The 15,000-nt window shown below is 44.9% G+C and overlaps 2 protein-coding genes across 5 annotated transcripts in view; one reads left to right on the forward strand and one right to left on the reverse strand.

Moving 5' to 3' along the window:
- Positions 1 to 3,430, reverse strand: part of pfdn1 (prefoldin subunit 1) — a 6,690-nt gene extending 3,260 nt beyond the window's left edge. The window contains exons 1-4 of one of the 2 annotated variants that reach the window (XM_080041743.1): positions 3,373 to 3,428; positions 2,393 to 2,410; positions 2,108 to 2,256; positions 445 to 529 (exon numbers count right to left, since the gene is read on the reverse strand). In XM_080041743.1, the coding sequence (XP_079897869.1) occupies positions 445 to 529; positions 2,108 to 2,256; positions 2,393 to 2,410; positions 3,373 to 3,408 (288 nt within the window). In that variant the 5' untranslated portion in view covers positions 3,409 to 3,428. Of the gene's footprint in view, positions 1 to 444; positions 530 to 2,107; positions 2,275 to 2,392; positions 2,411 to 3,372 lie in introns of both variants that reach the window. The other variant, XM_080041742.1, reaches the window with a different exon arrangement.
- Positions 3,431 to 3,767: 337 nt separating this feature from the next.
- Positions 3,768 to 15,000, forward strand: part of LOC307261075 (deoxycytidine kinase 2-like) — a 16,920-nt gene continuing 5,687 nt past the window's right edge. The window contains exons 1-6 of one of the 3 annotated variants that reach the window (XM_080041514.1): positions 3,781 to 3,867; positions 3,908 to 3,946; positions 4,181 to 4,257; positions 5,176 to 5,294; positions 5,701 to 5,784; positions 12,497 to 12,606. In XM_080041514.1, coding sequence (XP_079897640.1) covers positions 4,188 to 4,257; positions 5,176 to 5,294; positions 5,701 to 5,784; positions 12,497 to 12,606 — 383 coding nt within the window. In that variant the 5' untranslated portion in view covers positions 3,781 to 3,867; positions 3,908 to 3,946; positions 4,181 to 4,187. Of the gene's footprint in view, positions 4,055 to 4,180; positions 4,258 to 5,175; positions 5,295 to 5,700; positions 5,785 to 12,496; positions 12,607 to 15,000 lie in introns of all 3 variants that reach the window. The other 2 variants (XM_080041513.1, XM_080041515.1) reach the window with 2 other exon arrangements.

Consider the following 15,000-nt stretch of genomic DNA (forward strand, 5'->3'; position numbering starts at 1 on the left):
ACTGTCAGTCAGAGCATGGACACACACACACACACACACACACACACAGACACACACACACACACACACACAGACACACACACACACACACACACAGACACACAGACACACACACAGACACACACACACAGACACACACACACACACACACACACACACAGACACACACACAGACACACACACACACAGACACACACACACACACACACACACAGACACACACACAGACACACACACACAGACACACACACACACACACACACACACACACACACACACACACAGACACACACACACAGACACACACACACACACACACACACACACACAGACACACACACACACACACACACACACACACACACACACACACACACACACACACACACAGACACACACACACACACACACACACAGACTGAAACACACTTAGTTTATATTTACCTCCAGTTCTCTGATCTTCTCGTCAGCTGTTTTCTGTTTGTCTGTCAGCTGATTGTTGATGTCTTCTTTAGACTGGAGAATGAACCTGGAACACACACACAATTAACACACACACACACACAAAATTAACACAGACACACACGTACGCATTTATATACACACACACTCACTCAAATTCAGTGTTTTTTAATAGGCTTCTTATATGGCATAGTTCTGATATGACACAAACACACACACACACACACACACACACACACACACACACACACACACACACACACACACACAGTCAGAGAGACACACACACACACACACACACACACACACACACACACAGTCAGAGAGACACACACACACACACTAGGGCTGTTCGATTATGGCAAAAATGATCATCACGATTATTTTGAATGATATTGTAATCACGTTATTAAAGAGGATTATTCGCTGTAGAGATGCACCAACATGAAAATTCTGTAAATTCTTTCAACATTACATAAATTAAACTCCCAAATGTGCTCCTCAAACATAGCCTACAACTAAAGCCTCCCTAAATAGATAATCAGTGAAACCTTCCAATCTAAGAGTAACATTAATATTCTACTAGGGATGTGATTGTGAACAACTCATTTATTTGCACGTTGAGGAGGGATGAATCTACAAACAGATCAACTCATTGACTTTTCTTACAGTGCAGGTTGCACAGCAGCTGCCACCGTAATATTCAGACTTCAGAATTTGCATCAAAGCCCTAATGATGATAAAACAAGAGGCTTTATTTAAACTATGTCCGTGGTGGTTGTTGTAATGTGTTCGGCTGTAGACTGAAACTAACGGAGGGAGGCGGATCACTGTATATTTTCTCTAGTCGCGCTGTCAGTTTGGCGACATGGCTCTGTGTATCCAGGCTCAAGAAATGCAATCCGATCGCGGAAGCCTTCCACATCAACAACGTTAACGGGCAGGATATCCCCGGTTCATTTTAGCCGTAAAGCCACAGGGCTTTTCTGTGCGGCGGCTCACACTGGCGAGGTGTCACTGTGAATGACACCGTTACCCACCGCCACGGAGTTTCAACCGGCAACCTGCTATTTCCCTCGCGCAAGACGTTTGTGTTTCGATTTAACATCAGTCTTGGGCGAGTACTTTCACTTTATGCTGAATAAACCATTGCACTGCGACCGCTGAAAGAGAAAGTGTTCGGGCGGAGCGGGGCAGAGCGCACACAGAAGGGTTCGCTGGGGGCGGGGGCGGGGCAGAGCGCACACAGAAGGGTTCGCTGGGGGCGGGGCAGAGCGCACACAGAAGGGTTCGCTGGGGGCGGGGCAGAGCGGCCACAGAAGGGTTCGCTGGGGGCGGGGGCGGGGCAGAGCGGGGTGGGGGCGGGGCAGGGCGGCCACAGAAGGGTGCGCTGCATTTACCACAAGACACGGCGTGCGACACAATGATCGTTTTATTACGATTATCTTGTTTTCATGATCGAGGGAAGACAAAATCCTAATCGAAATTGAATTTCAATTAATCGCCCAGCCCTAGCACAAACACAGTCAGAGAGAGAGACACACACACACACACAGTCAGAGAGAGAGACAGACGCACACACACAGTCAGAGAGAGAGACAGACGCACACACACACACACACACACACACACACACGGTACTCACATGCGTCCCACTCCCTCGTACATGCGTGTGTTGCCGGGCAGAGTAGTGATCTCGCTGTGCGTTAGCTTAGCGTGCTTCTGGACGCGCGTTAGCTGCTCTATCTGCAGGTCAGCTAGCTTCACCTTCTGCTGGGTGTCAATCATCTTCACCTGCAGAGAGCCAAACGCCTGGAGGGGGGGGGGGGGGGAGAGAGAGACATAGGGTTAATACACAGCCTAGGCTCTGTAAAGGCCTGGGGAGGGGGGGGGAGAGAGAGAGGGGGGGGGGAGAGACATGTTATCTAACCTGCAGAGACCCAAAGGCCTGGAGGGGGGGGGGGGGAGAGAGAGAGAGAGAGACATAGGGTTAATACAGAGAGAAAGAGAGAGAGAGAGAGACATAGGGTTAATACAGAGAGAGAGACATGTTATCTAGTGTTTATACACAGCCTAGGCTCTGTAAAGGCCTGGGGGGAGATTGAGAGGGTTAATATACACAGCCTAGGCTCTGTAAAGGCCTGGGGGGAGATTGAGAGGGTTAATATACACAGCCTAGGCTCTGTTTCTAAGTGTGTAAGGCGGTCGTCCACTGGGTTACAGGGTCGCTGGTTGGATCCCCCGTCTCCCCGCCACATGTCCAAGTGTCCCTGGGCAAAGAGACACTGAACCCTAAATGTCTCCTGATAGTTAGCTTGCACCCTGCGTGGTAGCTGCTGCTGCTATCGGTGTGTGAATGTGTGTGTGAATGGGTGAATGTGAACAAAACAAAGGCTCAGTAAACGGGCATGTTGCTGGCTATGGCGCCCCTTTGTTGACACACCCAGTTCACAGAACCCTCAACATGCAGAGGAGAAGTGTTGTGGTTGTGACCTCACATGGCTTGTGTTATGACGTAGCGCCCGCTGGCGGTGAGAGGGAGGAACGTGTGCAAAGGCGTGTGTGTGTGTGTGTGTGTGTGTGTGTGTGTGTGTGTGTGTGTGTGTGAGTGTGTGTGTGTTCAGAGTGAGTTTAACCGATAATCAGAATATTGATCAGATAAACAAACGATGGATCAAACACACCTGTTGTTACCATGGACACCTGACAGCCAGTCACAGAGCCGCATATCAAACCGATCGGTGATCGATGGCCTCGTGCCGCTAACGGGCTATAACGTTTATAAACTGGCCTGCTGACGTCACAGCCTCTCAGACAGCGCGTCACACACATGGTGATGACGTGTGAGTGAACAGAGCGAAGCGGGAAAAGCGCAAAGGTGAAGAAACGAGAGTAAAAGTGTATTTTTACCTTCTTCAGCTCCAGGTCTATGGGAACGGCAGCCATGATGATTTTCTATCAGCAACACAGACTCAGACTGCGCATGCGCGGGAGGCCAAGGCTTCTTCTTCGTGTTTTTTTTAAATGGCGGACTGCTGCAAACCAACTGTAGAAGTGTTTGCCGCCATCTACTGTTGCGGTGGATATCGGCTCAGTGTTGTAAGTTATACTAAGATACTGTTCCTAGTATGTGAACCGAGATCTGTTGTCATGGTTTCTATTCCAACGGTATTATAAATTAATTCATTTTAAAGAAAGAAGAAAAAACGGTTAGTATTAAATATCTCTGCTTAGTCCCGCCCCCGGAAGCGGAAGTGGAAGTGTGCCAGCCAGCGCGCGGGATTTTTTAACAGCTGAAGGCAGCGCGCGCTCAGCAGTGTTGTGTCTCCTCGCGGACAGACTGTTTTAAACTTTAAACAATAGATAGTGTTTATACTCAGCCTAGGCTCTGTAAAGGCACCAGATATACTTTATAAACACCAGATATACTTTATAAACACCAGAGATACTTTATAAAGCCGAACGGGTGGACAGCTGACATCAGGCAAGTTTATTAATACAGAACATTTCACACAGAGGCGGGTTCGTGGTTCGTCTCCTCGCGGACAGTATGTTTCTCTGGTTCGTCTCCTCGCGCACAGCAGGCTTCTTTGTTCGTATTTTCCTTCGTTTTAAACTTTATAAACTCTTGGTTGTTGTTTCTCTGTCTAGTGTTAACATGGCGACTCTTTGTTTACTGTCTAGTGTTAACATAGCGACTCTTTGTTTCTCTATCTAGTGTTAACATGGCGACTCCACCGAAGAGAGCGCGCGCTGTGAGGAGAGAGAAGAAGATTTCCATTGAGGGAAATATCGGTGAGTTTAATATTCTCTCTCTCTGTCTGTCTGTCTCTCTCTCTCTCTGTCTGTCTGTCTCTCTGTCTCTCTCTCTCTCTCTGTCTGTCTCTGTCTGTCTGTCTATCTCTCTCCCTCCCGTGTGTGTGCGTGTGTGTGTTATTTAAGTTTAATAATTGATCAAACAGTTCAACATGTCAGTGTGTTGTTATGGGAACAGTTTCCCGCCATGGTTCAGCTGATTGGCGCCAGATCAAACCGTTTATCAATAATAACACTAGACCTAAACAATACTGTCTCTCTCTCTCTGTCCGTGTGTGTCTCTCTCTCCCTGTGTGTGTGTGTGTGTGTGTGCCTCTGTCTCTCCCTCCGTGTGTGTGTGTGTCTCTCTCTCTCTGTCCGTGTGTGTCTCTCTCCCTCTGTGTGTGCGTGTCTCTCCCTGTGTGTGTCTCTCTCTCCCTCTGTGTGTGTCTCTCTCTCTCTCTCTCTCTCTCTCTCTCTGTGTCTCTCTCCCTGTGTGTGTGTGTGTCTCTCTCTCCCTGTGTGTGTGTCTCTCTCTCCCTCTGTGTGTGTGTGTGTGTGTGTGTGTCTCTCTCCTTCTGTGTGTGTGTGTGTGTCTGTCTCTCTCTCCCTCTGTGTGTGTGTGTGTGTGTCTCTCTCCTTCTGTGTGTGTGTGTGTGTGTGTGTCTCTCTCCCTCTGTGTGTGTGTGTGTGTGTGTGTGTGTGTGTGTGTGTGTGTGTGTCTCTCTCCTTCTGTGTGTGTGTGTGTGTCTGTCTCTCTCTCCCTCTGTGTGTGTGTGTGTGTGTCTCTCTCCTTCTGTGTGTGTGTGTGTGTGTGTCTCTCTCCCTCTGTGTGTGTGTGTGTGTGTGTGTGTGTGTGTGTGTGTGTGTGTGTGTGTGTGTGTGTGTGTGTGTGTGTGTGTGTGTGTGTGTGTGTAGCTGCCGGTAAGTCGACCTTTGTGCGCTTGCTCCAGTCGAGCTCAGAGAACTGGGAGCTGATCCCGGAGCCCATCGGGAAATGGTGCAACGTGCACAATGACACTGAGGACGTTTACCAGGTAGATACACACCTGACAGTATCACCTACACACACACACACCTGACAGTATCACCTCACACTGTAATAAACAGGCAGTGAACACACACACACTGATTTTGTATTCTGTTTTAAAGTGTGTGTTGCTCCTGGTAGGTAACAGGTCATTCCTCCTAGTTCTGAGTGATATTCAAATACTCATTTGGGGAAAACCACCAAGTATTACAAGCTTGTAAAATCTCGGTCTCACCTGCGTGCCTGTGTGTCTGTCTGTCTGTCTGTCTGTCTGCCTGCCTGTCTGCGTGTCTGTCTGTCTGTCTGTCTGTCTGTCTGTCTGTCTGTCTGTCTGTCTGTCTGTCCGTCTGTCTGTCTGTCTGTCTGTCTGTCTGTCTGTCTGTCTGTCTGCATGTCTGTCTGTGTGTCTGTAGGAGCTGTCTTCCTCTCAGAAGTCTGGTGGTAACCTTCTCCAGATGTTGTACAGTAAACCGGCCCGCTGGTCCTACACCTTCCAGGTAATCAAATGTCTTTATTCAGTTTAAAGCACACGGCAGTAACTTAAAGGGGCACTGTGTAACGCTTTAAAGGGACACTGTGTAACGCTTTAAAGGGGCACTGTGTAACGCTTTAAGTAATTCATTAGCTAAAATCAATATCCTCATCAGGGCTGTACGCTTATTTTTTAAAGTGGTAGCACTGGTGCTAGCAAGCAAAAAAAATCAGTAGCACAAAAATAAATTTGGTAGCACACAAAGTATGATCGAAAACTTGCATAACCTTAACCCTTGCATTTCGCTCTAATTACCTTTGAGCATGTCATCTTGGTCTCATTTGAGATTCTCAATTAATATTATTTCCTAGTGTGTGCAGTAATAATTGTAGAAAAATTAATAGGGGTGCACTGATTGCAATTTAGACAAAATAATCTAACCTGCCAATTGCAATTTGGCAGGCTGTCGCACTAGTTAGGGTTGCCACCTTGGATTTAGGAAAAAAAGGGACACTTGAATGTTTGGGGCGGAGGGCTCGGCCATTATTAGGCTACCAGTTCAGACTGACCAGTGTAATGACCTATAATAACCATACACACCTACAGTGCTTTTTACAGTATAGGCTAAATAGGGAGACTGAGGTGGGTGGGGACCCTGGACCTTGTAGGGGGGCCCCGGAAGAAAAAAATGCAACCTTTTAAAGTAAAATTCATCAATCTGGTGCACTTTGAGAATAATATTGCATGCAACCATGCCCAGGGGCCCAAGGGCTCGGGGCGGGGGGCCTAAGCCAGAAATACTGATAGTAACTTTAAATGTTGCATTGTCAAAGAGCTCAGTCACTCATGTCAATAACAGGGTCCAACAAGGAATAGCCTAAATATAAGGAAATAAATCATCATGGCCCCAACTAGGTGACAAATAGAAAAGCAAGTGCAAAACAAAAGCATTATTAGCTCTGTCTAAGGGGCTTCATGAGGGACAGCTAAGCCCCCCACACACAAACAGGAATAAGCTTGATATGTGTAAATTCTATACTGTTCATGAAAAGTAGCTTTCCACCCTGTATATGTTGCAATGGGCCCCTCCATCATATAACATGAGTCTGCAGACCAATCTACTGTACTGTTTTCACAGTTGCAGAGTAAAGAGTGCCTGTTTAAGAAAAATAATGTTCCTTCTGCAGCTCAAGATTTGATTAAAATGTTCCTCTGCTCTGATGCATTTAACTTTAAAACGGTACAAAGAGTCTGGGCCCATTATCTCATAATCCGTCTATGAACCAACTGGTTTCCACAATCTTTTTTATTTTCGCGGGCAGCATGCACAAGCATTATTTATTATTAAAAAAAAAAAAAAAAAAAAGTGTGGGGCCCCACACAGGGTCTTGAAACGGGCCCCGAGATCGTTAAGACCGCCCCTGCCCGCCCGCCTCTCCGATGCAATAGCGGGCGCAACAAACTCCTCGGCCCGTGTGAGACGGCCTTAACTACTGAACGAAGGAAGGAAATCAAATGAGGTTTTGGCATTTTCCCCAAAAAACGGGTCACAGCTGGTGAAAAAAAGAGAACAATTCTGGGAAAAACGGGACGGGTGGCAACACTAGCACGAGTGCGATTGGAGTTGTATTCATCATCGCACGTGATCAATTTCAGTAGCAAATGCGATCAAAACTGTCGCACTGTACAGCCCTGATCCTCATTCATAAATATGTCCTCATTGGTGTGAAATCACCTCTGCCAATAATCTGAATTATCCTCCTGAGCGGAGAATTACAAATATTAATATTATATTTTGTACATTGAGCAGGCAAGTGTTATGGAGGAATCCATGTTTTTGGAATGTCATCAGGTGCATTGTTTAGAATTTAGAATTGTTCTTGTCCTTGAAGGCCACTGTAGCTTCTGTTATTATTCTAAAGGGTTGGGGTTACCCAGGGAGTGTTGCATTCTAGAACTTTGTAGAACTTTCTTGATGATGTCATATTACACACTGCACCTTAAAGGAGCTGTAAGCAGAATGGTTCTTTTAGCTAACTTCCTATCAGTTACTGCAGTTAGCAGTCCCCTCCCTCGTCCCTACGTCACCACATTAAAGTGCGTATTGGAAGTTAAAAATATTCCTAGATGTATACATAATCTATTATGGACATCCCCATTGAAAAATAATATGCAGGACTTTTTTTGTTTTTCAAAACACAAGAATGTTGATTCCGAGATCAAAGTGGCTGTTTTGAGCTAAGCTCCTACAAAGTTCTTTTTTTTTAACCCCCTACGTCAAACGCGTCATATTACGTAGCAAGGGGACGCTGACCAAACGGGAATGCATCTACGTGCAGGCAGTAGTAGGTCGTAGTGAGTTGAAGATGTGTCACTTAGTGTGCTCGTATTTTTTCTGTAGTTTTACATTGCATTGTATTTTACATTACAGTAAAGGGGAAGTATAGTGTACTCCAGCCTTAGAATAAATGTAGTCCACGGTTTCTGTGACAGAAAATAAGCGGCGCTAGCTAGCTAGCTTTGAGCCTTGGTATGTTTACACGTGAAGAGACGGAACTACATCTCTGGCGCCGCCGCCTCCCTCACGAAACACACGGTGGTTTCCCGATCATTTTAGACAGGAGGCTTATGTGTGGGCGACACGGTAAAGTTCAGGATAACAACACCAGGGCCTGCGGTGGTTTAATAAACAGCTGAGCTGCTTCATCGTGCGGAGCTGCGGCCGACGCTGGACCGATGGTCACGGACACGGACACAGACCTACTAGGACACGGGGCCGTCAGATATTTAAACCCACGGAAACTATGAACTGTAAGTCTTGTTAGCGAATGTTTTTAAACTCCCATGTAGTCGGCATAATAATTTCAATGATGAAAAGCAACGTGTGGTCATTTATTGTTAGGCAGCATACTAGCTAACCCACTAGCTAACAGGTCAAAACGGCTAATGTTGGTTGGCATCCTTTTTTGTAAGATGGGCCATTTTATAAGGCATAATGCAATATTTTACATGATTATAATTAACTATTAACCTCAAATACGAAGGCTGACCAATGACTCCTTCCGTTAATCAGTTTAAACAATACTGGCGCTAGCCGGGGACATTGAGTCAGCAAAATATATTGATATAGGCTACTCGTGATGCTAAAATAAAAATCAGACACGCTGTGGCTGTATGTCTACTTTGCTGGGACATTAGCACCTTCATATCATACTAGTTTTACATCAGGATGTAATGTTAGCATGTGTTGACCCTATAGAGCATTTGCTGCCTTTGTAGTGGCTAATCAAGATCCAAATAAATAAATGTGAGCACGTATTCCCCCTGCACGCAACATACATGTTGACATGTTTCTGAAGACAGACCCGTAGATAAGCTGCCCATGATGCAGATGAGAAAACTATGTTATAAACATGTGTTAAATTGTGCAGCAGCTCCATCATGTAGGCCTAATAATCATTTATATCTGCTCGTTGAGCCCGAAAAAACATCTACAAAGCGTTTTCAAATGACTAACAAGAGGATAACCCCCATGAAGAGAATTAAATACATGGCTGTTATAATACTGCATTCGTGTTTAACTTTGTGATCTGAATCAACCCAAACCTACATGTATTGTATTTTCCTACTCTGGCATTTTATTAGCTAATGTTAATTTTCTTCCACATTATGGCAGCGTTGTCTCAGCACTTCACACAGTAAATTAGGGTTTAAAATGTTTACATGCTGTATGTACTTGCCTGGGATAACTTATATGTTCAACTTCTGATCTACACAATTTGCTTTTCCACAGACTCAACTTGGCTGTCCTGCATTTCAAACATTATGGCAGATGAGAGGAAGCTAGAATGTGACACTGCCACCCTGTCAAGCCATCGCAGCTACAGTGAGCAGCTTCAGTCAGTCCCTAAATATTATCCATCATGTTCATACTATAATATCACTAAACGGATTCTTACATAATGTCCGTCCCCTAGCACCTTGGCCCTGGGGGACTCTCTGAGAGGGACAGACTCCACATAACTAAAGACTCTAGGAGAGAGCAGAGCTGGTTCTTCACTGCACCGTGCACCTGCTGCCTTTCCAGAACCTGTGAGAAGATCTCTGAAGATGGAGCAGCCTGGGACTCGCCTGGCAGTCACAGCTTCACACAACTCAAGCACACAATTTGGTTTCCCGTTTTCAGATAGTGATTATTATAAGTCTAGACAAAGTCAGATCAGTACTCAATTCATAATCTTGTTGATTACAGTCAAATAGGTGACGTACTCAGTCATGTTTGTTTGTTAGACATCTCAAAAAGCTAAGATAGATTTTGACTAAATTTGGTAAAGAATTGAGCCACAGACCAAGGATACGGTTACTTGTTTAGTTTTGTGTTTTGTAATAAAGTCTTGTTCTGGAAACACCTGAGGATTGGGGGTAGTTTTATCTAGAGCCAGATACAAAATTTAACATTTTCTCTTAATAAAACATGAGGATTAAACAGCTATACTGGGAGGTATGCTATTATGAGTGCATTCTCATTTTAAATTGGTTAATCTTCCATTTTGACCATATATACGTTAAACCAAACATATATTTTAAAAAGCTGTATACATTTGTGATTTATTGGTAAGCTCTTACTTTACATGTTTACTTATCGTGCTTTGATGTAATAACTGTAATTCATAAATATAAAATACATTAAACATTTGTATAGGTACGTGACATTTATTAGTCTTGCTTTTGCAGCATGAAGACCCTTATAATTTATAAAGCATGTGTTCAAAATATATACGTTTTAAACTGCATAAAATGTTATATGGTGTGACACATTGTGGTTGTGATTAATTTATCAATGAAATGATTAATATGAAGCTTTGTATATACCCGGTTCTTCTGGACACAATATAAGGTAAGCTGTATAGCAGAAGTGCCTGGGGACAGGCACACAATATCCACTGTTAAGCCTGATAATCTATATATTATTTACAAGTAGTGATCACATGGAAAATGGAAAAACAGAAGTATTCCAATTCAATTGTAATGTATCCTTTCTGCTGTTCTGCGTCTAGAAATATTGATTTTCAATCATACACATGTTGGTCTACTAAAATACTTGCTTACAAGTTTAAATTGATCAATCCAACCAACATAATATTTAGAAGACTCTTCTAAATGTTAAGTTGGTCGGATTTATCAATACTCTGCATCAAGATGTACTTCATTTACTTTACTTTGGCCCTCAGGCTTATATTCTAATTGTAGAACAAAATCGGACAATTCCTGTGGACACATTAGCTGCAAGGTGTGGAATAATTAATTGGAGAAAGTAGTTTCTGTTATGGGTTATACTGATTGACATACTCGTGTCTGCTGGCCTGCAGAGGGCCATGCTCCTGTCTGAAGCTCAGGTATGCTATCTGGAGCACTAAGGGGCTCAAAAGTAAACCTGGATACTGAGTCAAGTAGCCTATGTTATGTCTGGTCTGGGGTTTAGCGTCTCCACCCGAGCCCAGAAGGTATCCACGTCCCTGCAGCACATGCTCTGCTCAGCTGAGCTCATTGGCTTTCCCACACAGGCACCTATCAAACAAAAGGTGTATGAGGTAAATGTCGTAATTTCTGTTTTAGCTCGCTCGCTTGCTCTCTCTGTCTCTCGCTCGCTCGTTCCAGTAGTGATGCAAGAGGTAATGTGGAGTTACGTCATGCAGCTTCATAACCTTATACTTGTAAAGTGATTGACTGTTAAGTGTTGAAATATGGACAGCATTCTGTCATAAGCTAACATTAACTCTAGCTAATGCCAGTCACTCTCCAGACCGAAACTCCACTGATTTTCCTCTCACCATAACTCAATCTCCCTCCTATTACCATTGTTTCGCACCAAGCTAGTCTATGGATTAGTATGTTCGTCGACCCCTTGCTACGTCACATTCGAAAACTGTTTTTGAGGTGCGGTAGTAAAATTGTATCACAAAAACGGCTCCAGAGGCCACTTCTAGTATAGATTTATAAAACCAAATATTAAAATAGTATACTAGAATGTTTGTCCTATATGATTCTTCACTGCAGCATCTAACTTCCAATACGCACTTTAATGCACTGCGGTCTTCAAGCAGCGAGTTATCTAGCATCATCTCAGATCCATAAGTGTGATAAAACATGATAAAAACCATCAAAACAGACATTGGGAAGGATTTTTACCTGCTCCGCCATTGTAGGCGCATAAACATTCACCCATCTGTTGCTCTGGCGTGCACCGGCAGTGAGACCATGGAGTGTATATACTATATATGAGTGAGACGGGTGTCGGTTTGTAGCGTTCTCTCTTGTGATTGGATAAAAATATCGGGATCCTCCAATAAGTTTATTTGCCGATTACATGCAGAGCAGCTGACTGAGAGATCGGCTTTATGAAACGCTCATTTTATGTAAGTGATCACTGTATGAATAAAGAGCGATTTAACACTTATATTAACATGTCTCTCTCTCTCTCTATCTCTCTCTCTCTCTCTATCTGTTTGTCTGTCTTTCTCCTGTCTGTCTGTCTCTCTCTCTCTCCTGTCTGTCTGTCTCTCTCTCTCTCTCCCTCTCCTCCCTCCCCCCCTCTCTCTCCCCCTCCCCCCCTCTCTCTCCCCCTCCCTCCCGCCCCCTCTCTCTCCCCCTCCCTCCCCCCCCCTTTCTCTCCCCCTCCCCCTCTCTCCCCCCCCTCTCTCTCCCCCTCCCCCTCTCTCTCTCTCTCTCTCTCTCAGAGTTATGCGTGTCTCAGCAGAGTACGCTCTCAGCTCCAGTCTCCTCCGGCCAAACTTCTGGAGAAAGAAAATCCTGTCCAGTTCTACGAGCGCTCTGTTTACTCAGACAGGTAAATACCCTGTCTGTCTGTCTGTCTGTCTGTCTGTCTGTCTGTCTGTCTGTCTGTCTGTCTGTCTGTCTGTCTGTCTGTCTGTCTGTCTGTCTGTCTGTCTGTCTGTCTGTCTGTCTGTCTGTCTGTCAGTCAGTCAGTCTACATCAGGGGTCCCCAAACTTTTTTCACTGAGGGCCACATACAGAAAAATCTACGAAGGGCCGGGCCACTTTGCAAAAATAACACATTTATCAGGACATGTAGCTGCTCTGATGTTTAGTTTCATAGTGTCTTCGTAAATTGTAATCCTTCTTCACGGCAACACTTTCCTTGCACATTAAACAGACACATTCCCCCTCTTGTTTATATGCCAATGATACACCCAGTGTTTTCTGCCTTTGCGTCTAATGTCCAGCTGGTTGAAAATAGTATCCAGCCGAGGTCCCGACCCTCCTAGGAGGGTCCGGGGGTATGCCCCCCCCCGGGAGATTTTTTAAAGTTTTTAAAGTGAAATGCATGAATCTGGTGCACTTTGAGAGGAAAATTAAGAGGCTAAATCTGAAGAATTGTGTATGAAAAAAAATGGAGACACTGTGTCGGATGAATTAGAAGCTATTGGAGAAGGACACATGGATTTTCCATAATAATATTAATTTAAAATAAAATATTATGCAGGGTCCTCTGGGATGGGCTTGTTGCTCATTTTCTTTTATGGGACATATTTCTCTGTAATATAATGAGTGCATTTAAATTATTTAAAAATTAAAAGCGCCATATTACATTATATTTTTAAAATCGGCCGTGGGCCAATAGTTTGGGGACCCCTGGTCTACTCAGACAGGTAAATACCCTGTCTGTCTGTCTGTCTGTCTGTCTGTCTGTCTGTCTGTCCATCCCCTAACCCTTTATCTGCTAAGAATGAACTAGTCCAGTTGTGTGTGTGTGTGTGTGTGTGTGTGTGTGTGTGTGTGTGTGTGTGTGTGTGTGTGTGTGTGTGTGTGTGTGTGTGTGTGTGTGTGTGTGTGTGTGTGTGTGTGTGTGTGTGTGTGTGTGTGTGTGTGTGTGTGTGTGTGTTGTCTGATACACATGCAGACACCGCCCTCTGGTGGGATCAAGCTGAATAGGGTCAAACAGGCATTGGTGCTGCTACACACACACACACACACACACACACACAGAGCCAGCCAGACACACACACATCCACATGCACACACAGCTACACAAACACACACACACAGATACAGACAGACACACACAGCCCCACAGCCACATGCACACACAGCTACACAAACACAAACACACACACACAGATACACACACACAGCCCCACAGCCACGCGCACACACAGCCACATGCACACACAGCCACACACAGCCACAGACACACACACACACACACACACACACACACACACACACACACACACACACACACACACACACACACACACACACACAGCCACACACAGCCACAGACACACAGCCAGACAGACACACACACACAAACACACACACACACACACACAGCCACAGACACACACACACAAACACACACACAGCCACACACAGCCACAGACACACAGCCAGACAGACACACACACACAATCACAATCTGAAGGCCTTTTTCACCAACATGCTCCAAGTATTAAGCTACACAGCACATTTTTACTTACAGGAATTAAAGGATTACTGTTATTTCCTAATGTGTGTATTGTTCTTCCAGTTATGTGTTTGTCTGTGTGTCTGTGTGTCTGTCTGTGTGTCTGTGTGTCTGTCTGTGTGTCTGTCTGTCTGTCTGTCTGTGTGTCTGTATGGGTGTCTGTCTGTCTGTCTGTCTGTTTGTCTGTGTGTCTGTCTGTGTGTCTGTCTGTCTGTCTGTATGTCTGTCTGTCTGTCTGTGTGTCTGTCTGTCTGTCTGTCTGTCTGTATGGGTGTCTGTCTATCTGTCTGTCTTAATGGGTGTGTGTGTGTGTGTGTGTGTGTGTGTGTGTGTGTGTATTAATGTATTGTTGTGTGTTCCAGGTATGTGTTTGCGTCTAACCTGTCTGTCTGTCTGTCTGTCTGTCTATCTGTCTAACCTGTCTGTCTGTCTGTCTGTCTAACCTGTCTGTCTCTCTGCCTGTCTGTGTGTTCCAGGTATGTGTTTGCGTCTAACCCAGGGGTGGCCAACCAGTCAGAGACTAAGAGCCACATTTTTTACTGTGTTACTGCAAAGAGCCACATCGTACACACGGGTACACATGAACATCCCCCCATCCCTTCCGCACACACACACACACACACACACACACACACACACACACACACACACACACACACACACACACACACACACACACACACACACACACACAGACCTCTGTTCAGTCAGATTTACTGTAAATGTCACAACCAAAATGATAATGCAGTCACG

This window comes from Ammodytes marinus (genome assembly GCF_949987685.1).
Source record: "Ammodytes marinus genome assembly, chromosome: 14".
NCBI classification, from domain to species: domain Eukaryota; kingdom Metazoa; phylum Chordata; class Actinopteri; order Uranoscopiformes; family Ammodytidae; genus Ammodytes; species Ammodytes marinus.